The sequence below is a fragment of the Lipophrys pholis genome (assembly GCF_963383615.2).
Source record: "Lipophrys pholis genome assembly, chromosome: 8".
Classification (NCBI taxonomy): Eukaryota; Metazoa; Chordata; class Actinopteri; order Blenniiformes; family Blenniidae; genus Lipophrys; species Lipophrys pholis.
Genome location: NC_137630.1, coordinates 8,829,590 through 8,854,665, shown reverse-complemented (window position 1 = coordinate 8,854,665; position 25,076 = coordinate 8,829,590). Strand labels below are relative to the sequence as shown.

General features: G+C 43.2%; 1 protein-coding gene across 1 annotated transcript in view; it reads left to right on the top strand.

Annotated features, from left to right (window-relative positions):
- LOC308112947 (vitamin D3 receptor A) overlaps positions 1-25,076 on the top strand; it is a gene marked incomplete at its 3' end in the record, with an annotated part of 81,595 nt that overhangs the window by 33,407 nt on the left and 23,112 nt on the right. The window contains exons 3-4 of the mRNA XM_080468785.1: positions 22,622-22,769; positions 23,580-23,710. Coding sequence (XP_080324911.1) covers positions 22,624-22,769; positions 23,580-23,710 — 277 coding nt within the window. The 5' untranslated portion in view covers positions 22,622-22,623. The remainder of the gene's footprint in view (positions 1-22,621; positions 22,770-23,579; positions 23,711-25,076) is intronic.

Sequence of the window (25,076 nt, the reverse complement as noted above, 5' to 3'; positions counted from 1 at the left end):
CCACCATGGCTCCAGTTAATATATTAAGATACCAAATCACTTGAATTGAAAGTGAGTGTCCATTAAAGCGATTATATACCACTTTCTTTTAGACACTGCATACATATTGCAATGTTTTTTTTATTTTCCCAACGAATGCACTAAAAAACTGTCGGTTTCCCAGGATTAAAACACTCACTGGTTAAACCAGCTGATATCTCAGGTGCCGACTAGAGAGGTTACAGACATTTAAGGGATTAGCCAAATAATTGGGTGTATCTCTTCCTTGGAGAGCGTGAACATTTAACCTGGACTTTACACACCTATGATTGTCTAGATCAGGGCATTTAAAACTCAATTTACCTGGGGGCCGCTGGAGGCAGAGGCTCGGTGAGGGATTCCACAAAAAAAGTGAACATGTCCTGAACATGAATGGAACATTGAATGAAGATCATGAACGGCTCTTCTAAACATGGTTCCTCTTGCCTACTCCTTGCTGCCAGCGACTTAACAGCACTTCTTCTTACATATCTGAGCCTCCTTGAGCCTCAGTCCCACTGCAGCTCATCCCTGAGCCGCGGTGGGCTGGACAGGCCGGACGGGCTGGACGGGCCGGACAGTACGATACGGTAAGGTAAAGCGCACCAAGACCAACTGTGTTGCGCGGTCCCACAACAGAGAGAGCGGTAAAATGTAGGTGGGTTTGTGAACCACGCAGGGATGTAACGTCATTACGCAACAATAGTGGTGCGAAGAACGTGGAATTGTGGCCTCAGCTCACTGCAGCCGCGTCCGAAGCTGTGAGCTCCGGGCGGCCACAGCTGCGGAGCGGTGGAGCGCTCCATTTCAATAAATCCAGTCAACTAAACCACCAGTGTGTGCAAAGCGGCATATATGACCAATACGGCTCGTCACTACGTGAGGAGGAACGATGCTTCATGCTGATGCTCACAGCCACAGACAGCGGCAACTGCTCTCTTAACTCTAATCAATCGTGAATCACACAACAACTAAATGACATTGAAAGCCACAGCACTCACACTCATGGTTCTAAAAACCCTGATCTCCCGCATATATCCGCCGTTTTAATAATATGTAGTGTCACGGAGCTGTTCGCTGCAATGCATTATGGGAGTTTCTGTTCCTCGTGTTTTCGATGTCATTATTGGGGTTATATTAGGTTTGTAGTGTTGGTAATGATTGTGTTGTGTTGTGTTTTTGTTGCTTAGTGCATGTAGTTAGTTAGTTCATCTAGTTTATTAGTTGTAAGTTGTCAACCGGGAGTGAAGAGGGTTTTGTGTGTAGTGTCCACCTGCCATGGTGTTCCTGTTGATTTTAGTGTCAAAATAAAAGCCTACGCCGCTTACAGCAGGCATAAAAGATAAGCTCAAATTCTTGAGTTCTTCTTTTACATGCCTCGCTGCAAATTTAAAACGCTTGTGAATTTGTTCCATTCTAATTCCTTTAATAAAGCACGGAACCTCCTGTGCTTTGAACCCCGAGATCTGATTAGGTTGATGTATTTCACAACAACACACATCACATTGTCAAACTTCAGGCATTTGCTATGACCTGTAGCGGTCGGCCACTGTTATAGATTATATATTACAGGACTATGGTTTTTTCCCCGTATTTTATTGTCATAATGGATGAATCAATTTATTAATCAAATATTTCTCCAATTTTGCAGCATTTTCTTGTTATTATTGAGGCAAAATGTAGGCTGTCTAGCCAATTTGTGTCCCTGATTAAATCCTTAATCTGCGGACTACTCAAGTACCAAGCCAACATTTTGGTTTTAGCAGCAACTTCCTTTGGAAAAAGCTTAAATACTGAAAAAAATACTTGCCCACATGGATGCCACTGAATATAAGATAAGCATCAGCAGCATTCTGTGTTCAGAAAGAAACCTTATTTATAACTTCCAAACAAAATACCCTTTTGAAAGAACAACAAATGTTTAAAACCAGCCAGTGCTGCATTAGCTTGACTTTGTGCCACAGTTGACTCTGTGAACAATACAGACGTTCACATTCGCAGAGTTTCTCATGTAAATGTCCTGTCAAACGAGATGGCCCAACTTGGAAGACCACACATTGCTTAAAGTGCTCACTTGCTGAAATGGTTGGATTTACTTTGCCCAGAAAAAAAAAAAAATTGGGGATTTGTAGAATAATTCCTTCTTAAGTAGAGAAAGATGTTCCAGAGCATTTTGGTAGAATTTTTCCATTGGAGTCATGCTTATTCACAAGTGTCCCATCCCGCCTCAGTGCGACGGCTCAGCTTGGCAGACACTTCCTCGGGATATTTGGGGCTTAGGAAATTCCCGACCCCTAAACTTTGCTGCCATATGGCATTCCTGGGTCACATGACTTGGTCTCAGGAAACTCACCAACCTCAGTGTCCTTCTGTTAAGGTCCTCGGTCCTCAGAGCAGTGCTTCCTAACCTGAAGCATTCGGCCCTGATCTGGTACTGCTGATTAGCTCCATTTGTAATGCCCGTCTTTGTGACTGCCTGCCAATCACATATCCTTGAATTAATATTCTCGCCACAAACTTCTGGGTCTTTAAATGAAGTGTATTGTCTCCCCCTGAAATTTGGCCGACTTGCCTGAAAGCCACTTTCTTGGTTACTCAATTAAAAATGATTTTAAAAGCCAGACCAAACTCTTCAGCCCAACTGGCAGTCTTAGCTGCAAAAACGAAGAACTTCTGGCCAAGTAAAACTCACGTCCACGAGGCACCACTAAACACTCCTTGGCCTCTAGATTCTTTCAAATAAGCATTTAAATCCCTTCTAAAGCTCAGCATCTCCTGAAACAACAGCAGATTTGTTGCACTGTTGTCAGTGTTATTCTAAAATAAACTTTGCTGAGGTGAAGTTCTAGCTTGAAACCAGTATTTTTTTATTTTTAGCTTAGGAACCTCTTGGTCTAGGGTGTGATGAGTTGTTGACTTGGCACTTTGCTGGTATTAGACTGATTATACTGCAGGTTAACATGGTGGCAGGGATGGATAGATGATTGAAGCAGGTCTAAACGCAGGTTTACACTGTGTGAATTGAGTCGTCTCAGAAGGAAGATGAGCAATTGTGACAAAATCTTTGATTGTGGCTTCAAATCTGTGAGAAAGTTTCACGGACGGCCGATGTGCAACACAGACGGTGCGAGATTATATTCTGGCAGAGTCACAACCAATAGAAATGCAGAAGGAATTATGGTCAAAGCTGCGCTGAAACAATAGTTTCCAAGATTCCCAAGAAGGTGAAATCCTGCACCACACAAACGCTCTTTTCTATTTTCATACCAAAGTTTTGTTTTTCCCTGCACTAAAAGAAGCGCCCGATCCTCCGTTAGCTCGGTTTATTTACTCCACGAAGGCATCGGTGGCCCATATAGATGATCTCCAGGATAACGCTGTTTTTCTTGAGACGTGAGGTCGATTTATGAAATCCACTGAGAACAGTCAATTGAACAGTCAATCTAATATGAGTCAAATATGAGAAACAAGCAGCTTACTGGCTAAATGGGAGCAAAATGAGGTGTGGATGTGACTTCCTGTCAACTCAACAGGTCAAAAGCAGAGAGAATGAATGATAATGTGTCTGCTGGATGTGTGAATGCTGTAGACATCTGTTCAACCGTTAAAGTTTTATAAGGTGGTAATAGTGTTTACATGTAGTTCTGTTGCCCCAGGACCCAAACAATCTATTACCGCTGCTTTAATTCGTCTGGTTCACTCATGAGAAGTCGATCTTGTGTAACTGCTTTTTTTTTTTTTTTTTTTTCCCCTTGTTGCTCTGACCTGAGCGAATAAACACAAAGCTGCACTTTTGACCTGTTGAGCTCCATTACAGTCACATTAGATCAGGTTATAGTTCACAGCACAGCCGGATGATAAAGACTACCAAGTACTTTTTCACTTCTCCTAGATTTATCTCTCTAAAAACTCAAAATTGCTGTTATAAATCGGCACCGGAGCGTTCAGACAGAGCTTTTGGTAACACGTTTTTCTCATTAGACATGCTTGTTCCGGGTTGTAAAATAGAGTTACCCATCAAGCCTTTTATCGCTCTCCCATGAGTTAATGACAGTATGATCTGTTCCCTGAGATCATGGTGCAAGATTGTTTGGCCAGAGGTTAAGGTTTGTTTTTGTTTTTTTTCTTTCAGTCAGGTCCCTGCTGAGTTCAGGGAATCCTTCCTTCACTTATTTTTGTTGTCTTTTACTTCCTCCCATCACTCTTTCCTGTCCTTGTTTTCTTTTCTCTTGCCTTCCGTTTTTTTTCTGTTGCGGCCACTTCCATTTCTGCTTTTGTATTTATTTTTAAGCCTCACACACGTCTTCACTTGCACTTATTGCTTTGGTTCCTCAGCTTTTGTTTTCCATTTCCGCTGTTTGCTCATATGTCGTCTCTCGCCCCCCCCCCCCCCCCCCCCCCCCCCCCCCCCCCCCCCTCCCAGCTCTTTCCTTGTGCTCACCGGTTGTATTTCTGAGGTTTACCCTCACTAGGCCAATGCCAATTATCACATTAATCACCTCGCTGGCCCTTTGCCCTCACTATTTGTCATTGTTTACACAGCTAGGGGCTCATTTCAGTTGTTTTGCTGCATTAAACATACTGGGAGAAAACAGATAAATGTATCTGGAAGAACTCATCAGTGGTGGAAAAACATTGATTGAAATAAATAGCGAAATCTCAAAAAGAGTTTGAGATTTAGAGGCTGGTATGTTTGGGTGGATTGCAAGCAAATGTAAATAGTTAGTGGCTAAAAGTCTTTGATTCAGGGCACACTGTTTCGTTTTTGAGTTAAATTTGTATGTTTTTACATACGCCCAGCACATTTTGTTTTAGTACTTTCATCAAGAAAAATAAAACAGAAAAAAACAAAAAATTGGCGCAATCCTAATTTAACTGAGATTTTTGTACATAAACATGAACATGTACGGAACCTGCTGCTGGCAGTGCGAGAAACATTTAGGCTAATTTGACATTGTTTCCCCAGAGACGCTGTAATCTCGCCTGGACGCTCCTCATCTTGACCATGATCACATGACTATTTCACTTTGGAGGATGTGAAAGTTTCAGAAAGTGAATGAAAGATGTTAAACCTGAATACACGCAGCTAAATTTCAGCTATTCTAAGCTTGTCCTTTCTCTGTCTTCTACTCTTAATTAAGTCTCATTTAGGCGACAGGAACATTCCTACGAGTGCAATAAAGCATTGCAGCGAAAACAAGCTTATGATGCTTGTTTTGTTCTCACTAAACTTACTGTGGTTTGCAATTAAATCCAGAGCACATTTGAAAGACTGGATCAGAATGAACCGCGAAAGCAAAGCACAGAGAAGAGCAACATTTATCTGGAGTGGGTGATTTCAGTCGGACGAGCTGGTACAGCCGCCGCTGAGAGTGTGGATCCAATCTTGAATGAACTGAAAGCACAATTAAAAGCCTCTCTAAGGAACCACATGTGATCCACTGTAATGGAATATGTACAAATTGTCCTAATGCAGCTTGGTAAGTTTGAAAAATGTGTTTGAGGACAATGTGACCATTGCAAGTCTTTGGACATGGAGTTCTAACACGGTTTGTCTCACTTTTTGTACAACTTCAATGTGCGTGTGTGTTGCTGCTTGATTGCGTTGACTCACTTCTGTACATTGGTATCAGCTGATATCTGCTCGGAAATCACCAGAATCAGTTCAACATAAACTCGTATGATGAAGCGACAGGCCAAAAGAATGATAGTTATTTAGCTTTTATGCTAAATACTTGAATAGATTAAAGTGAAGAGGTTAGTTCATGTTGTCTCACAAAGACCCGATTCAGTCCCATTATAAACACGAACAATTTGCAGAAGTGCTATTTACTGTGGCTGTGGTGCACATGTGCAGTAGCAGCATTTCAAAAAAGTCCTTTTCTTCTGTCCAGACAGAATCGGAGCATTTTCATAAGGTTCCACCTCGGGAGCCTTTTTCAAAAAGTTGAGTTTTCAAGGACTCCGCGGATTGTTGTTGCGTAAACTGACACCCAAAACTTGACTAGAGGTTTTCACTTGAAAACATTGTGGTGTAAACGGGGCCTAAAGGCATGTTACTTTACTGATGTTTGCCAAATGTTCGCTCTGATAGGCTCCCCAATTTGTGAGGCTGAGAAATGAATAAGTTATGAATGGATGAGTTAATTTAACAGCGTGCACTTTCTCAGTTTGCCCAAAACATTTGTACAATTTGAAAAGATTTGTATTCTGTCCTTGCGTCTGGTTGTGGTGTCTTGTGGCTAAAGCTAGCATTAGGCCTTAGTTCTACGACAGGGAAAAGCCGACGCTTTTTGAAAGAGGTTAGAAAACATGCATCATCCTCCACCAGAAACCATCTAAGGACTCTTGACATTGTGTGTCCGACCATTGTTTTGCTAAGCCGTCAAAACGATCAGGACTCTTCAACGGGGTACTTTATTCTGAAAGGTCACCAGATCTTGAGCCCGACTTTGCGTCCGGCTCGGTCTGCTCCGCTCCGCTGGAAGCTGCTTCCATCCAAATTAGAGCAGGTGTGTATTTTTAGACGCGCCGCTTCTGGGACGCCGCTGAAATGCGGCGCTGTGCATCTGGTGGAATCTCAGGCGCACTGCGAAGGTTGGCCTCGATCAGCTCTGGCAGACTCATCAGAGCCACACGCTAAGATCCGGTGTGATCCAGGGGGGAACTTCATCTTGGTGTATAAGCTGTAGATACAGTCCTTACAGAAAGCACGGCCGCACTCAGCGGCAGGCTCGTCCCCGATTGGCTGCGGCGGTCAGGAGGTCCCCGGTGGGCTTTTTCTGTCACAGGGGCACTAAAGCCTCCTTTACTCCGCAGGTCAAACAGGTGTGAGACTCACAGTCTTTCATCAGTGGCATTCTCAGCGTTGGACTTTGTCATTAGGCAATAAATCAATCTCCTGACGCTGATGCCAAAAATAAGTAGCACAAGAATGAAATACCTCCTTCGACCGGTTCGCCCAGGAGTCACGGGAATACTTGAAACACCGCAAATGCATGAACAGGATTTAAATTCACTGCATGCAGGGATGACATATCGCTTCTGCTAGTTTATCATGCTGTGATAATACTTTTTTACTCCCCTAAATAGGCAGTGTCAATATTGGATGATTTATGTTTAAATAGACCAGACTCATCATTTAATTAGCCTTCACAGTATCAGACCCAATACAATTTTACTCATATCAGTACCAGAGCTTTATCACGCCCATGACAAATAACCATTTCCTTTCACATTAGTGTGTTTAATGTATTGATATTGCAGAGAATCAACCTCTCTGTCATTTTAACAGCCTTTGAGTAATTGTGGTTTTTGTGGGTATTTCTTCTGCCGTAATGTGACGACTTGCAACCATTTAATCCTGCACACGTGCACAGTGAGCGCATTAACGGCATCACTGAGCTTCCTTCCATATCTGAAGGAGGTTGCTAAAGCAGAGAGGGAGAAGGGTGTTACCTTTTCTCAGTAACAAGTCTGGGCAAAGACCATGGAAATGAAGGCTTGTCCCGAAAAAAAGAAGAAGAAAAAAAAAAAGAACGGTGAATAGTCCAGCTTCTGATGGTTCAAACATATTTGGTTATTTTAGATATTTTTCAGAACATTTTCTCCAGATCTTTCGATGGAATCAGAAGAAAGGCCTCTTGTTTTGTTAGGAAATAGTTGCGTTCAATGCTTATATAGAATATGACACTATAAAAACATGTATTGTTCCGAATGCACACTGGCCTCTGTGCTCTGCGCCCTGACCTCGTCCGAGCCCGCCGACCACCAGATCGCAGCTTACGTCAGCAGGGATCTGGTCTAAATTAGAGGCGGCATTAATGAGCCGTGTGTGTTTTACTTGGCCCACCTTAAAGGCAAGCCAGAATCGCACAACCATCAGGCCAGTTTGCTAAATCCACCCGTGATTTGAAGGCTTAACGTCTGTGTGGGTATGAAATGAGCGGACCTACTACTGGACAGAGGCTCCTGAGAGATGAAAACACTGCAAGAAGAAGTAACATAATCAATGCTTTAGTCATCTATGAAAGGATAGAGGACAATATTTGTCAAACAGATTTATGTTGTCTTGTAGGAATTAAAGGATTAAGGTGTCTCAGACAAGTTTTGACTTAATAAATTCTTGTGATGTCTTTTCCCTTCTTCTTTTTTTTTCTAATTCCACTGAGGTGACACATTGATACTGAAAGAAATTGTTCTCCGTTTGCTCTGAAATCAAAGTGAAATATGTATTAGGACTAAATGTGAGCACCAGTGCCTGATTAAAAACCAGTCTTCCTCCTGCAGCCGTTCTTGCTCTGACTCTTTTGGAAAAGAAATAAAAATATTATCCGGTACTTTATTGACAGGAACAGTGTAACTTCATATCCACAGACAAGATGTACGCATCCTCTTATGACAAGATTCATTTGGACTTTTATGGCTGCAGAATTGTGAAAACTGTGCAGTGAGTGATTGCTTCTGTCACTTTATTGCCAAAATAAATTCAGCTTTCAATGTCTGGAGGCATTTCGATGTTAACAAGTTTATTTTCCGACTGTACTGGGAAACTCACGGTGCGAATGTGGGACCGGAAAGTGAATCTTATTTGATTGGATGGCTGTACCGTGGAAGTCCTGGCGTCACTGCTATGGCTTTTATATGGGCAACAAAGCTCCTTTTTTTTTTGTCTGCTTTTCTGGGAGTTCTTTAACTTTGGTGACGTTAAAAATGGTCTCGGAGAATGGGTATGATAAATTTGCATGGCGAATCCTGTCAGGAGAATATATCGAGTAAAGGCGTTTAAATGGCCATTCTTAACTGTGGCCCCGTTTACACAACATCGTTTTGCAATTTTTCAAAAATGCTGCTACTGCGCATGCACACCACGGTCGTAGTAAAAAGTTATTTTGCACATGTGTGAGTAGATGGACAATAACAACAATGGCGTCCTCCAGCGTGTCATGACTCCCAGATCATATTCTCCTGGGACTTGGCAGTTTTAATAACAATCCAACTTTGTCGTCATTGTTAATGTTTCTAGCCTGTTGTTGTCTGTGCGAGTGTGTGTGGTTTCATTACAAAAAAAGAAAAAAAAGAAACAACAGCACCCACTAGTGGCCCAAGATGTAAACTACATTGTTTTCAATGTTTCTGCCATCTCAGTGTAAACGTTTTCAAAACATAGTGTCAAGAGGGCCTCAGATGTCTCGTCTAAATGTTTCCACTGGGGTCAGAACAGAATTGTAACAAGAAAAAAGACAATTTAGGAAGTTGAGACGTAGTGTGGAGTCTTGGCTATTAGCTTTGTGTTGCACTCATTACACGAACGCAGTGATCAGCCACGAGAGAGCTTCAGCTCCAGCTTCAGTCCAATTCAAGCAAAGACAAGTCGAACTCCAGATGGAGGTTTGAAATGTGACATTGTGCTCGGGTAAAGACCGAGTAAACACGCTGAAAGCACAAACTGCGCACGGCGTGTCATCACTGGGATCGTGTGGTTGGATTCCTGCCCGACACGCTTGGGTGTGCCCCGCTGCCGTCCCTGTGAGCTCCTCCAACACCGCTGAAACAAAGCAAACTGGTGGCGGGGCGTCTGTTCGCAGAAACAGCCCCGGGCTTCCCAGAAAGAAAGAAAAAAAAAAAGAAATCTGTGCATTTGGAAGAAACAGCTGTAAACTATGGAGGCAATTTCCTGACTGACGCTTTTGAAAATCTATAGGTTGTGTGGGAAACTTCTGTGAAACTTCACCACAAGAAAGCTCCCACAGCAAGTAATGGAAAGAGTTAATCCTCCTTTCCTTCCCTTTATCCTCACATGCCTGTCTCCTTATGATGTGAGGCTATGCCTTTTATTTCTCTACCCTATGTTCTTACTATCCCCTTTTCCTTCCCTCCTCTGCCCCCTCGGTTTTCTCTCTTCTTTCACTTTCTCCTTTCATTGCTCAGTTCCCGCCTTAATTTTTTTTTCATTACTTCATTCCTTTCTTTACAAGCCCCTCTCTGTCTCTCTCTCTCTCTCGCTCTCTCTTTCGCTCTCCCCCCTCTGTCTCCCAGTTTGTCTGCCAACAGCCCGACGGCCTGCTCGTTTTTATCCTCTGCCTAGAAAACAAGGTCTAAAGTTCAAAGCTGGTGGTGCAGATTGGCGACGGCGGGAGAGGGAACACAGACGAAGAGGTCACAAACAGATCTGAGAATATCGACGGGTTTATAATTAAATCGAACGTCTTTTTTTCCCCATCTTGGCACCCAAAATCTCTCATGAATAGACAAGCCGAGTTTTCGGATTTGTCCTCAGTGTAATCAAATATACACTTTCATGGTTCACCGAGCAAAATAATAGCAATTCCAGAATAGTATTATTCATTTTTAACTTTTTCCAAGTGTCTTTATGACAAAACATCCCTATTTTTACCTACATGTAAATAGTATTTACGATCAAAACGATTTCTACAGTTTATTTAAGAAGACTACATGAAAAGTACATTGTTTTCAGCGTCTCGCTGTTTCTATGGAAACGGAGATTGTTTTCAAAACATTGCTCTGTAGACGCGATAAACGAAATAATGCATTTTCATTTGAAATGTCGTGGAAACGGGCCCTAAAATTCGACAAATACTCAGATAAGTATTTAATCCCCTCTGTATGAGTGTTTCTCTTCGGGCTGATATTTGTAAAAACCCTGATGCGAGTTGAGACGCACGATAAGTGAAACGTCCACGTGAGTGTTACTCTATGCTACGCTAATGCTAATTCTCTAGCAATACTTTTATATCTGCTGCACTCACCACAACAAAGGCAATCCTAGAAAAACATCCATTGCTTCTATTGAAAAGTGTATTTATTACTTTTAAATTGTCATCGTTGTCATCCAGAAGACTTGATTTGAACCGATTGACGGGCCAATTCCGGCCGACGAGCTCCGAGTTCGAAGCCCCTGATTCACTTCTTTGTGCAGAACATGAGCTCTTTTCTGTTTAACTAAATCATGGACAAAGGTTTTGCGTTAAGTTGTTTGGTTGACAATCTAAATAACTTTTTTAGCACCGTGCCCAGCTTTTGTAGGTTAGTTTTGTGTGTATTTTCCCAGACTTTGACACAATGGGAGAAATATGGGAAGAGCAAAATAGTGTTTGTAATGTTCTTTGTGGTATGATAAACTTGGCTCTTTCCGCATCATTTTCAGACGTTTCTCAAGGACATGAGAACCGAATTGGATGTGATTGATCTGTCAGTCACATGGCAGCGGCGTCACGTGTCTGACATGTTTTTCTGGCCTGAATCCTCGGAAAAGGGGACACTTGTGACGTTCCATAAGTATAACCTATTTCCCTCCTCGTGCTGTTTCTGCTGCCGTGAATGTGACGAACGGAGGGGAAATCTGTTTGGATTGGCCAGTTATTTTAATGTTCCCACATCCTGCCGGTGCTCACTGTACCCCCGCCCTCCCCACAAAATATCCTGCAGGCTCGCGTGTGATATTAATTTGATCAACATATTATTCATTTGCACAGCTGTCTTATTCCACCTGTGTAACGGCGTGTTGGAGATTTTGTGTGTGTGTGTGTGTGTGTGTGTGTGTGGCGTCTCTCCATTTCCAGAGAGTAAGATGGAGCCAAGTGCCCACCTGTATTTATCCCCGCTTGGCTTCTTCCAGCCTCTGTCATTACTGAGCTGGTGGAAAACAGCCTCCCACTATCTTCCTGCGTAGTGCCACATCACACAGGAAATTAGCGGCGTCTTCAACACGTTTCACGCTGCTGCGTGGGCGCCTGTGAAAGAGATAAAACCCGCTGTCTTTTTGCCACAAGGCGCCTGAATTGTACACTGTAAACACAAGCTGAGCTAATACCCAGAGCGACATTACCCTGTGATTACTTATTGTGAAGTATGTAACCAGATTTAGTCAAATCCTATTGTGTTTCTGGAACAGACCAGAAGCACAGGAGTTCAGATTTTATTGTGTTACCCGAGTACTTATTTAAATAAAACTCACCCATCCATCCAGTATTTATTGGTGTTGGTTAAGGCAGGGTACACCAATCACAAATCAACCTCAAATATCTGTATGTAGAATGTGGGAGAAAACACGTGACTCTCAACTATAAAACTAGTGGGAGTCACGCCACTCTGGAGGCCGTTGTTGTTGTTAACGTTTCAGAAAAAAACAACAAACTGCAAGAATGATCTATTTATCTTAAAACGTCCCTTTATATGTACAGTTAATTGTCCCAGTTCAATTATATAATCACATTTTGCCAAAAGGACACTTCATATCCAGTGATTGGATTGTTTCCCACAGTTTAAGCTTAAATAAGAGTCCATTCCTTCGGCAACACATTCTAACTTTTTCAAAATATCAAATTCCAACTTTGTTTACCCAGCGGTGTGGCAGAGTGGAGCTTCCTGTCAGCGTCACAGATATGTGACCCGCACCATCGGGCCCGGTTTACTCGACGGACTCGGTCCAGATGAGGTGGAAAATCATAGAGACGATGGGTCTGGGTTGTGGAAACGACGTGTGTATGTGGGGATCCGGACTGTGAGGATGGATAACCTGACCCAGACGTCCCTGTGGGACCTGCGTGGCCTTGTCCGCTCTCAGGTTGTCAAAATTGGATTTGCACATGTTTGGTCCTTCAAACACTGGTGGATAAGACCAGAGACGAGACCTGCAGCTTCTTCTTTATCGAAAAAATAAATAAAAAATGAGCTACTAGAAGTTAGAATAACATTTGTTGCATCTTGGATCTGTGTGAGAAATAGCGAGACGATCACCGCAAAGTTATTTCGCCTTACTTGACATCGTACAATATCACTATTGCACATGTGCACATTGCAGTCATGGCGCTGAAACGATATATCGCGCAACCCTAATACACAATCCATTGATACGCAGAGTATTTTTGGCTGCGTTTTAAGAAGGAGGGTATATATTACTTATTCATATTCTATATTTGGAATCAACACATGAAATGACACCAAAATCCTGTCTTATGTGCATGCGGCTAATCTCACCTGAACATTTGACTTGTCCAGTTGAGTCCGGTCATCCACGCAAAGCCCACAAATTAATCCTGAATCTTAAATACAGACTATGTATAAGGTAGAAATCTTTCCTCAAATATGTGCACATGAGAGTGAGCGGTGTCTCAGGATTACCCCCGGGCCTAAAACCCCCGAAGCCTTCGATGACATGAGGATGTGAAAGTGTTTGTCTTGTCACGGTGCTGTAAGTCCGCGATTGTTAGGATTTACATCCAAATCAGTTATAGCCAGGGCGGCTCAATTGTGCTGTGTGTGTGTGCGTGTACGTGTGTGTGCGTGTGTGTGTGTATGTGTGCACCGGTACGTGTCGAGTGGGGGTGCGCCACATCCCAGCCAATCACATCAGCCGCCCTGTGCAGCACAGTGCTGCAGCCAACTGGGACAATCCATTAGGAGCCTTCAAGCGTACACACACACACACACACACACACACACACACACACACACACACACACACACACACACACACACACGCCCTCCTCTCAGCCCCCCTCTTCCTATAACAGCCCTGTGCCTATGTGTTAGCTGTCCCGGCATCTGGCTGCATGAATCTACTGTGGCCGCCGTCTTGTGATCCCACTGTATCGTATGATACGTCAGCGTATCCCCGTGAATGCACACGGCGTGAAGTCTCTTCAAGCCCCATTTTGTTGGGTTGATTCCATATTTGCATAATTTCTCGTGTCCCTGTCTGTTGTGTTTCCGTCCATTTTGCAGTGTTCTTGAACACACAGATTGCAGCACTCGATCCTAATTGACATTTGTGTTTGGCTTTGGACGACACCGTTCAGCGCCAAGACGTATTCAAACCCCTCTATACTACAGGTTTGGGCGCCAACCCAGAGAAGAAATACCCTCCGTGTTTAATCCTCGTGTCTCATGTGGAGGTTCCAGCTCAGAATAGGTTGTTGGGGTTCATGTATTTGTTGCTTCTTTTGCGGTTTCCTCACTTGCTTTTGATGTTCGGGATTTTTATGGAGGAATCAGAAAACTTGGTCAAACACAATCCAGTTGTGGCTTTTTACTGTCCAGCGCGGTAAACAAAAGCAGTCAAAGCGCGATGTGACGGGGCCTGAAGTTTCAGTGACTCATCATGGCGAGGAAACTTAAGGAGCAGCCACTTCATTCGGTGGGAGTCGGGAGTATGTGTGCCTGTCAGGCCTCTGGCCCGGCAGCCAGGATTTGTTGTATTGTAGTGGACTGGAGTTTATGGCAGCTCGCTGTTCGTGAGGCCCACCGCGAGGCAGCTGGTGGTAAAAGTAGGCCATGCTCCCTGTTGAGCCGCCTATAGAGCGAACCCCTTCTATTCGCAACGCGGCCCTTTCTCTATGGGACCCTTCTATAGCGAGTCTTCCACAGAACTAAGCAGTGCAGAGTTACTGCTGAGCTTTGAAGAGAAAACTATGTGGGAGCAGAAAGAGTCCTTTCAAATCGCAGAGGGGCATTTCCTTTAAGCTGTTAGACTTGAAAAGCGAAAATATTGTGGTGAGTTATTCAGTCTGACGTTGTTAAGATGAGCTTACCTGAAAAAGGAGAGGGGAGGAGGAGACTTGAATTACCTGCGGGCCAGTGTTTTAAGCTCGCGGCTGTATTACGTTGGGACTTTTCAGAACGAGTGAATCGGTGATTAGTCGCCTCGAATCATGAGAGCAGATGTGGGTGGTCCTAAAATTCTGTGACTCATTAAGTTGGAAGCTCGTGTACCACTGGAGATCTCCTCGCTGCAGCACACAATTTACACATCTCAAACAAAGACGTGGCAGCCTTTTAGATTCACCCCGGGCTTCTTCTGTCGCCGGGACCCAGCGTTTCTGTCTCCGGCATTTCCACCGTCGGCGTCCCTCTCATATAAGTTTTCTTTTTTCTTTTTCTTTTTTTTCTCCTTTAAGCAACCCAACAAAAGGGCTCCTATTTCAAACAATGGAGCCATGCTTTATTGATCCCGGTGGGGAGAGGCAGCTCTTCGTTTTCTTGCCATCTCCACCGGGAGGTCGGAGGTCAGGGTCATCCACAGAGCAGCAGCCCTGCAGCTGCTGGGTTCACCTCATTTGTTTGCTGCTTGGTGGTTTCAACTCAAGTTTTCATTGTAGGAACAACCTCTTGAACCTGTGGAGCGCGAGCAGTATAGGGGTGGGCCGTGGCATTTACCTATAGGGTATTTCTGTAATAATTATGCTCTTGTTAAAGCTGTTTCTTTATCTTCGATTCAGTTTTATTGCTTGCAGAAATAGTGCACAATCATGTCACAGAATAATCGAGTTCCATTAATTTAATGAAATCAAAGAAAGGTGAAAAAATTGCTAATACTTTCTGTCCTTGGATAAAGACTTAGTATCTGTCATTTAACAATGAGAACACAATCAACAAAAGATAAAAAAATATTCCAACAGTAAGTTTGGCTTCTTTTAAATTTCATACATATTAGGGATGCATCACTAGAAGGTTAAATATTGAAATGTTTCTCCCTTATGAGTCACCAGCTAATCAAAAATACTAGTTAATTAAACGCTCAGTCTTATATAACTGTTCGATAACTTTTACTTGTAATGCAGCCTCCTGCCTCTAGGCGATGCTGCAGAGCAGTGAGAAGTTGTTTGTACTTTAATGCAGAAAATGCATAATAATTGTAAATAAGTGTTTTCTGATCATTTTGCCTTTTTTTGTTTGACTCGACGACTCGCCAGGAACATCCTGAATGCTCAAAGTACACGATGTCATGATGTTTAAATATTGCTCACAGCGATGTGTTACATCAAAAATATTTTTGGTCTTTTTGTGATCATTTCCTCAAAATATCACAACATTTTTAAAATGATCAATTTATTTGGACTGTATTGGAATTATTACATGAAAGTATCGAGTCATGTTGCGATAGTGTTTTGCGACAAAAAAACGTATTTTATTATGATAAATTGTCTTGACATAGTGTCATACAATGTTTTTTTGCAATTTGCAATAACTTTTGTAAAGTTATGTGATAATCTTTCAGATTATCATGATTCATTATAATGTAACAATTTTAAGCAATAATCTATTTTATTTTGTTTTAGTTTTTTGTATGTCAATACAAAATATGTCACGTTTTACTAGATTATATAATATATTTTTACATTATTGTGATAATACACAATACTTTCCAATAGTTTTTACATTCTTGTCTCTCAAAATGAGCAACAACAAGAAAGTCAGACTCTAATTTAATCTGTGTCAGATTCTCACAATAGTTAACCCACATCCCAAAGCCTAGTTCTCAGCGTTAAGTCTTTTTTTTTTTTTCTTCTGCTTTTACATCTATAACTGCAATAATGGTGCTCCGGCCTCTGGGAGGCTCTCAGGCTTTTTGCTGCTCTTGTAAACATGCCTCACGTGACCTAGATGAGAAAAAATACGAAGGAAAAAAGGAACAGAAGCGAAGCGTTCTTCTTCACTTCATTTAAAGAGCTCTTATTTGTGCTAATGATTGATATTAATAGATGTGAAACGGCTTGATGTCAACAAGCTGAAAACATCCGAGCGAAGCTATTGAGGGGAGATCTGATTTGTGGATTTCTTGGATGCAGGAAAAGGCCACCGGACCTCCATTAATTATCAGCCTCGCTGTCGTGACTGCAGTGGGCGAAATGCTCGATCAGTGCTGATATTTAAAGGCACGGGTTAATCGATACATCGACGGGTTTCAAAACCCCTCGCTCACCGGCAGGCTGACGCTGCGATCCTACCTGAGCCCGTCCCGAGTCCCATCATTCAGCATGTGACGTGCTCCTCTCCCCCGTGTGGTCTCGCTGTTTTTAGCATCTGTTCAGGGTTTTTCCAACTGGAACCTCAAGATTTATGACGGGAGGCAGGCATGGAGACAAACGCAGCGCAGTCCTCCTCGGCTGGCCTCCGAGGGGCCGAGGCCGCGGAGAAAAGAAAAGCAGACGGCTTTGAAGCCGTTTCTACGCTGCTGGTAACTCCCCCCCCTCCCATAAGATCACTTTAACTGGTCCTTAACGTTAATATTTTGGGTGTTTTTCCCTTCCTCTCTGAGCATTAAAGCCACAATGTTGGTTCTATTTATCAGCCTCGTGTTTGTTGACCAGTTATGTAGGCTGGTGGTTTCCAAGCGAGGGTTCAGGACTCCCCCGAGCAGGCGGTCCAAATCACAGAGAGACCATAGATCTGCTCCGAGGTCTGCACATGTCAAAGAAAGCCGTTATTAAAACTGCTTCCTGAACAACTGATGCCGGCAATCAGAGCGAAGCCTCTGCTTTCTGTTTGCTTTCACCACGGAGGTTAAGCAGGTTGAAGTCATCAGAAGCGCATTCACCAGCGTGTCTTGCATAATTCACAAATGAATACCTAATGAGTAAAAGCATGTTTTCACTGCACGTAAACACCCCCCCCCCCCCCCCCCCCACCCCCAACCCCCGGTAACCTCTCCAGGTGCACGGCAGCGCCCAGCATCACCGCCTGCTCGCTCTAATGGCCGTCATTATGTTGGAGAGCTGCACTTTGTCAATACTTGGTGTCAGCAGCAAAACAGAAAAACAAACAACTGTGGGTATTTCAGGTGAAGAAATGGAGGAAAGAAAATACAAGTATTTGTGAGTAGATGTTTGTTTGGGGGGGTCATAACAGACAACACTGGCGGGGGGGTTATACATCTTAACATGACTAGATGGCACTCTGCTGCACTGCAGAGGGAACACAACATCAGCATGTAATCCAGCCTGCTTATCCCTCCGACTAAATGTTTCATCTGTTGACCGTAGATGTCACTTGTAGAGGAGTGCAGGGACTCCTGGACAAATGTGTTTACAGCTGAGGAAGAGGAGTGAAAACAAAACAAGAGAGAGAGAGAGAGAGAGAGAGAGAGTTAACTATCAGACTAGTGTTGCCACTCGGGTTGCAACTATTCTATTCCATCGAGTACTAAATAACTAAATAAATAGTACAATATGCTGTTTTCGTATTATGAAAGTACATCTCTTGGTTGGCTTTTCAGCTGACATTGAACTGGGACTTAAATCCAAGGACATGTGTTTGTGTTGATTATTTTCTTCTCACTATTTTAATGTAACTTGTTACTGATGCACAATACTGATCAGAACAAAGCCAGTAACTTGGTTGCACGACGGCTGTAGAGCTCACTGTCCGTCTGTCCTGCTCGCCGAGCCCATCGTTGGCTTCACTCTCGTCCAAATAGGTTTTCACCGAATTCCCGATTCCTCCTGTTAACTGGAGGAAGAGCAAAGCTACATTATAAACCACATTAAGATCCCGTTTACAACGTTTGAAGTGAAAACGCGTCGCTTGCGCAGTAGCAGCGTTTCCGCCGTCAACACGGAGGCGGAGCACCGGCGTTTTCGCAGAGTTTTCAGAGCGGTTCACAAAAACGGTTTTCAGTTTTCTCTGAACGCCGTTGTCTCGTAAACGGACTCCCGAAACGGTGCGAAATTTTTCAGTTTTCTCTTGAAAACGTTGTTGTGTAATACGGCTCAGATTATTGGGACCCGGCCGAATAACGCAAGTGCAACTACTTCGTTTCGTTTGCAGTAAAAAGATGCCATCACTTTTTAAGATGTGTCAGTAAAACTATATATAAACTCTAACTATATAACTATAACCTAGTTGTGTCGTGCAACAAGAGCGGTGAACAAGATAAGAACAGTGAGTCCTCGTGCAGAGGAAGTCTATTCGAGGCCACAGGTTGCTTCTGCAGTCATTGGTTACCTGGTGTTGTAACAAATCACTGGGATCCGGACTCCTCTGTTTAGATATATCAGCCAGCACACGTACGCCCCTCTGTGCCTGTCAGCCTTCACTGTTGTGCAACAGTATTGACGTAGCATTGGATTTTGTTATTGTGTCAGCTCCAGCGACGGCTCTGGGCACAGAGTGTGAGAGGAGTCACAAGGCTGGAGGAGAAAATACGAGGTTAGCAGGGCCGGACCTTTGTAATATAAACAACTCTGCTCCACTTAGACATTTCCCGTCCAGGGACCAACAACAATCGGGCTCTTAAACCTTAAGGATTTCCTCTTGAGTGAGCTTGTAACACTACAACAAATTATTATTATTATTGTCTTCACCAGCAAGGAATCTGCCAGCTGTCGTTTTCACTCACTCGTCAAACTCCACTGGAGAGCTGATGCCTCCGGTCGCCGAGATATCGAGATCAATACTTGACTCTTTTGCTGATTATTGGTGAGCTGCAAGCGATTGTATTTCTCCCAAGACGCTTTTATGTCCACAACACGAAATTCTGTTGGGGAACTTCAAACTGCCAATCCACACTAATAAATAACAGATTATTTAAAAGGAAAACATGACAGCATGCAGTCAGCCTCTCAATGACTCAGATTTATTTATTTTTCTCTCTAATCAGAAGCGTAAAGATTAACAAGTGCCAAAATGGTTTTCTGCCAGCTTTCATCAGGTTGCAGCAAAGACCAACCAAAGACAAGATCATTGTCTGACTGTCTCAGTAAAGTTACTGTAAAGGACAACATAAGACAAGATAGGGATCGTGCCTGTTTCTAAAGGAGTCCTTGTGTCTTTAGCAGTCAAATGAAGTTCTGTATAAATAATAACGGGCAATAAGTAGAGCATGACATTGTACATCTTTGTAAAGAAATGGAATATTTCCACTCGTGAAACTTCAGTTTAGTTAAATAACTCGAGACGTAAGCAGGAACATGATGTGGTGGCGTTCAGGAGATTATTAAAATTAGGTAACGCTTTAATAAAAGTGTACGTAGTCTTGGACATGCAGAGAGGTACTGCGACCATAGCTGTGTGCAGCGTCTTCATAAATCCATTCTCCAGCGTAAAACACGGCGTCTGTAGATTTCATAAAAGTGAGTCCATGAAGAATCCATTTGTTGCAGCCGACGTCCGCTTTGTCCAGCAGCGCCGTCCGACTCGTCTCTCCCGCTCCACTTCAGTTCGGGGTTTTTATTTGGGGCATAAATGTCTCATTAATTTGTTCCTGGTAAGCATCTGGAGAAAGATGAAGATGACATGGATACAAGGGGAAAGTCATGATCAAATCAGCTGCTGTGTTGTTCTGATCTACACATTTAAATTTCTTGGTTTTCAAAGATATATATATACAGTATATATAAAAACTGGATTGTAACCTGGCTGTTTTTTTCTTATGATCAAGATTTAAAAAGATAAGCAGATGAGGAAACCAATTACGAGCATTTCAATGACAAATTAGTCTTTAGTCTTTTTAATTAGTCTGAGACATTTGCTTAATTTTGTTTTGCACGTTAAAAAAAAGTTAAAAAGCCTCATTACGACTTCATGAGTTTTCGCATATGATGTGATCAAAACCGCAGTTTGTTTCTTTAAGTTGACTGAACGCGGCCCGGTGAGTTGTAGAGGAAACATGACGCTGGTGAAAAAGTGAAGAATGAATGAAGAAACGGCGAGTTGGAGTTACCCAGTCTGCTTTCTTTCCCCCACCACTTCATCACAGCCACCACGAATAAATAAAAGCACTAATTATTAAACGGTGTTACAAATGAGTGACACAGAGGAGTGATGAAAGAGGAAACGACGGTGGGAGTTGTTATCGACGCTGCTGTAGTCAGTCAACACGACTAATGGGGCTGCAGCTTGTTGTTGTTGTTGTTGCAGTTTGACACGCCGCCGTCTCCAATTATTTTATTATTCACCTGCTGCTGCGTCGGTAAACAAAGCTGTTTTTGTGACACGACTGTCGCGGCGCATGTTTTTGTTTGGGGGAGGGGTTTGCGCGTGTATCCCCCCCCCTTCCCACAGTGTAACTTTCCTTTAACCAACCAGGATGCAATGAGGCCTGATGGAGCCTCGGTCTTTACCTCCGTCCCTCTCACCTGCGCCCTCCCCTTCTTCCTCCTCCTCCTCTTCCTCCGCTGTCCCGTATGCAGCGATTCTGCTTCCTCCTATCTCTGTGTCCTTGTTTGACATATTCATGGTCCCCCTTTGCCCCACAGGCTATATTCTGTGGCCACGTGACGCCCGCTGTGCAAAGGTTCATTGCATGCAACCCCCCTCCTCTTTTTGTCCTCATTTAGTTGTCTTCGCCTCACATGAACCCGTCCCTCTCTCTCTCTCTCTCTCTCTCTCTCTCTCTCTCTCTCTCTCTCTCTCTCTCTCTCTCTCTCTCTCTCTCTCTTTCTCTCTCACTCTCTCGCTTCAACAGCAAGCTCTCGTCCCTTGAGAAAAAAAAAAGAAGAAATTTGTACGACTACCCAAAAGCCTAACATATTTCTTACACTGGCCACCTCCATGTGTTTTTGTTCCTTTGTTTCTCTGGATTTTGTCTTGTCGCTGAACATTATAAAAAATAAATCAGATTTTTTTTTTTTTTAGAATGTTATGACTTTTTTTTTATAAAACTCTATCTGGATAGATGATCTGTGATTGGTGCAGATTAACCCCCACAGGTCAGTCCCTCACGTGATCTAGGGATTAAAGTTTAGCTACATCATAGTGTCATGTAGTGGTTTTTTTATTTTTTTATTTCACAATTCAATCTCGGTCAGATCTGCAGTGAAAAGCTTCCAGTGAAGTTTAAATGCAGCTCATGTGTGCCGATTTTTTATATATACACGTATTTTCAGAATATCTGAATATGTACACAACTATAATGATTTAACAACTTAACCTGGTTGTATTTATTTATTTTTATTCTGTTCACTACATGTTTGAAATAAACATCAAACAATACATTTTCATTCAATTAGTTTCGCTATTGTCTCTGATTTTTGGCAATTTTTCTCAGCTGTGAGGTACTTCTCAAAAAGTACTTCTGAAGTAATAGAAAGAATTATACCACATCAAAGGATTTTTCACACTGGTGTCATTCTGGAAGTGTTCTTTCTCGCACGATACATCGCCATCAATGGTGCATCGACGTTTAATTTTAATGTTACAGTCTTTTACAATATGTGTTTTGCACAAATTGATATAATGATGAATTTCAGATATATTGCCCAACCATAGCAGTCCCTTTGATTTCCAAACTTTATGGTCTCATTCAGAATTTCCCCACTTTTACAATGTCTCTGCGCAAAAGACAGATGATCGGTTTCACCTTGCTCACGTAACTTTGAAGAACAGATTCCTCATTACGCATGGCTTTCTAAGAAATGACCAAAAGAAACATGCACACTGCATTCAGAACAGCAAAAACCTTCTTTCCCCTCAGTCTCTCAGTGGCATTCAGAGGGAAGAACATTGTCGTGGCGATTGGAGTGTTTGTGTTTTCGGGGCAAAAAGTCACTAAACAGCTTATTGTTGCTTTCAGCATATTGATTCTCCCTTTTCCTCGGCTCCTCTCGAGCCGTTCTCACCTGTGTGGTGTCTGCTGACGAGCTCAGCCAATAGCCGCCGCATGCACAGCGTGTCTGTCACTGCCGCTCGCTCCATATGCTAATAACCCCACACCTGTCGGTATAAGTAGCGCTCGACGAAATCACTCCCACACCGCCTCAGGAAGCCACATTCGTTTGTCAAAGACCTGTTACTTCTGGTGTGGAGAGGACGCTCACCTCTTCCTCTTCCTCTTCCTCCCCCTCCTCCTCCTCCTCCTCCTCAGTGATGGAGCCCATGACGGTGACGACGTCAGTGGTCGGGCCGGACGAGTTTGACCGCAATGCACCGCGGATCTGCGGCGTGTGCGGGGACAAGGCCACCGGCTTCCACTTCAACGCCATGACCTGCGAGGGCTGCAAGGGCTTCTTCAGGTGGGCGACGCACTCTTTTTTTTTTTCTTCCTAATTCTTTTAACAGAATCTTTGCTACTCCATTTTGACCAAACTGTTCAGAAACCCCATATATGAGCCTCGTCTTTCCAGTTGTGCTCAGCTTTACATCAGTCATGTTTAAAACTAATATGCACAAAGCCATGTGCGTATATTTCTGTCCACGCTTCCACTGCCTGCATGTTCAAAGAGCAGAGGCCTCATTGTTTGTATTCTCTGCTCTGTTGACGCCGAGGTACAGTATGTCTTTTTCTGTCTGGCTGCATAACCACGCTTTCAGAACAGCATCCATTATTCAGTGGAGAACCCATCACTCTGTTCTTTCTTTCTTTCTTTCTTTCTTTCTTTCTTTCTTTCTTTCTTTCTTTCTTTCTTTCTTTCTTCTCTTCCTCCCTCCCTTCCATACATCCATGTACGTATCCATTCAACTAACCAACAGTGCTCTTTCTCTTGCCCCCTAAACTCCACCTGCAGTTGTTGGACTCTGTTCTTGTCGTCCGTCACGTCATGTTAGTTGATTTTGTTTTCTGCTCATGCTGCATTGATTTCTATCCCTCTTGATTTTAAATCAAAAGCAGTTAACCATATTGTGGTTGTTGATATCGCCAAAGCGACATATCGTGCCACCCGAATTGTGAACACAGTCGTAAAGAACATTAAATAGGCCTTTCTTTTCTAATAAATCAAACAATATATGAATTAGGCAATTCACCTTTTGTTCTCCTCTTATGTTTCTATAGAAAATAAATACTTATGTTCATTTTGACTATCAAGTGATTTCCCCTCGTGCAGGCGCAGCATGAAACGTAAAGCCTCCTTCACATGTCCGTTCAACGGAAGCTGCACCATCACCAAGGACAACCGGCGCCACTGCCAGGCCTGCCGCCTCAAACGCTGCATCGACATCGGCATGATGAAGGAGTGTAAGTTGGCTTTCTCTACCCTCGAGGCATTTCAGCCGCACTGGGATGGAAATACAAGTTGGTGTATTCTGATATTATCTCCCTGGCTAATGGAGTCCTTCAGTTAATTTGTTGGTGTTCTGCCTTTACCTGCCACTCCAGACGGGTCAACAGCAGATCAGAAACCCACAGTGTAGCTCCAGGAGTCACAGACAGAAAGAGAAAAAAAAACTAAAATAGAAGCAGAGAAACTTCCAAAACAAAAGGGGAATCTAGCAACATAAATACGAGAGCCACAGAATAAATACAAAAGCCCGCTATACAGATACAAGAAGCCACAAAGCAAACATGCAATCCGCTTCACAAATATAACAGTCACAACTGCAACGTCTGTTCTGCTTTCTCCATTGAGGCGATCCCACTGAGCCACCGTGCCTATTGTGCCAGGACGTTGTGCTTTTTCTCTGTTGTTCAGTTCTCACAGTGTGTGAAGTGCAGAAGCGAGCCTTCCTGCACAGATCAGAAGTGCACGGATTGATATTATTTCAAGATGTAACATCTTCTTTCACTCTGCTTGACGTTCCTTTGATGTAATATTCATTGAGACACTCGCCATCCTGCAGACCAGCCTCTGAGGCCATTTCCGTATCAAATTTTTTTTGTTGTTGTTGAAAACTACAGACACTGCTGGACAACATATGCTCCCTGGGATTTGTTTTTTTCTCATAAACTTACAGACAAACGAACAGGATTCTCTTCTGCAGATCAGGTGGACGACTAGTCCTTCGTTTCAGCTTCGATCTAATGAAATCACCCCAATCAAAATCACATAAAAACAAGTCCCTTGCAACTCTTATTGAAGTGCTGTGGCTGAATAGGCTGCCTTGTGGCCACGGTAAATAGGATGTAATCTAATATTTAAGGACATTCGGAGGGAGCAGCAGCCAGCAGAGTCAATGGTTTGTTGTAAACTGACCTGATTTGCAGCGAGGGCAGTAGTGGATATGCATGAGGATAGGGAGTAGCATATGGCAAACTTTAGCCCCGGTCACATAGTAGCGGCGGATAATTGTGATTTTAATCCTTCTTTTACTCCCAACATGCAAACAAGCACGAGGGAAGTTACTCCGGTGTAAATGAGAGCGTAGTAGCTAATTTTAACTGCAATGAAAAGACACTGTGTTGCGTGTTTTAAAGGCGCTTTGACAGCGATGTCCTCCTCATCCTATTGGTTATGCATACAGTAGCAGGTCGGGCTGTTATACAAGTAGAAGTCGCCGTGGAAGAAGACGCCTTCTCAACCGTTGTTAACGCAGTGTGACACCTTGTCACAGCCGTCCCGGGACGACTATTATACTGTAGAGTCTTGCCTCACATCCCGCGTGTT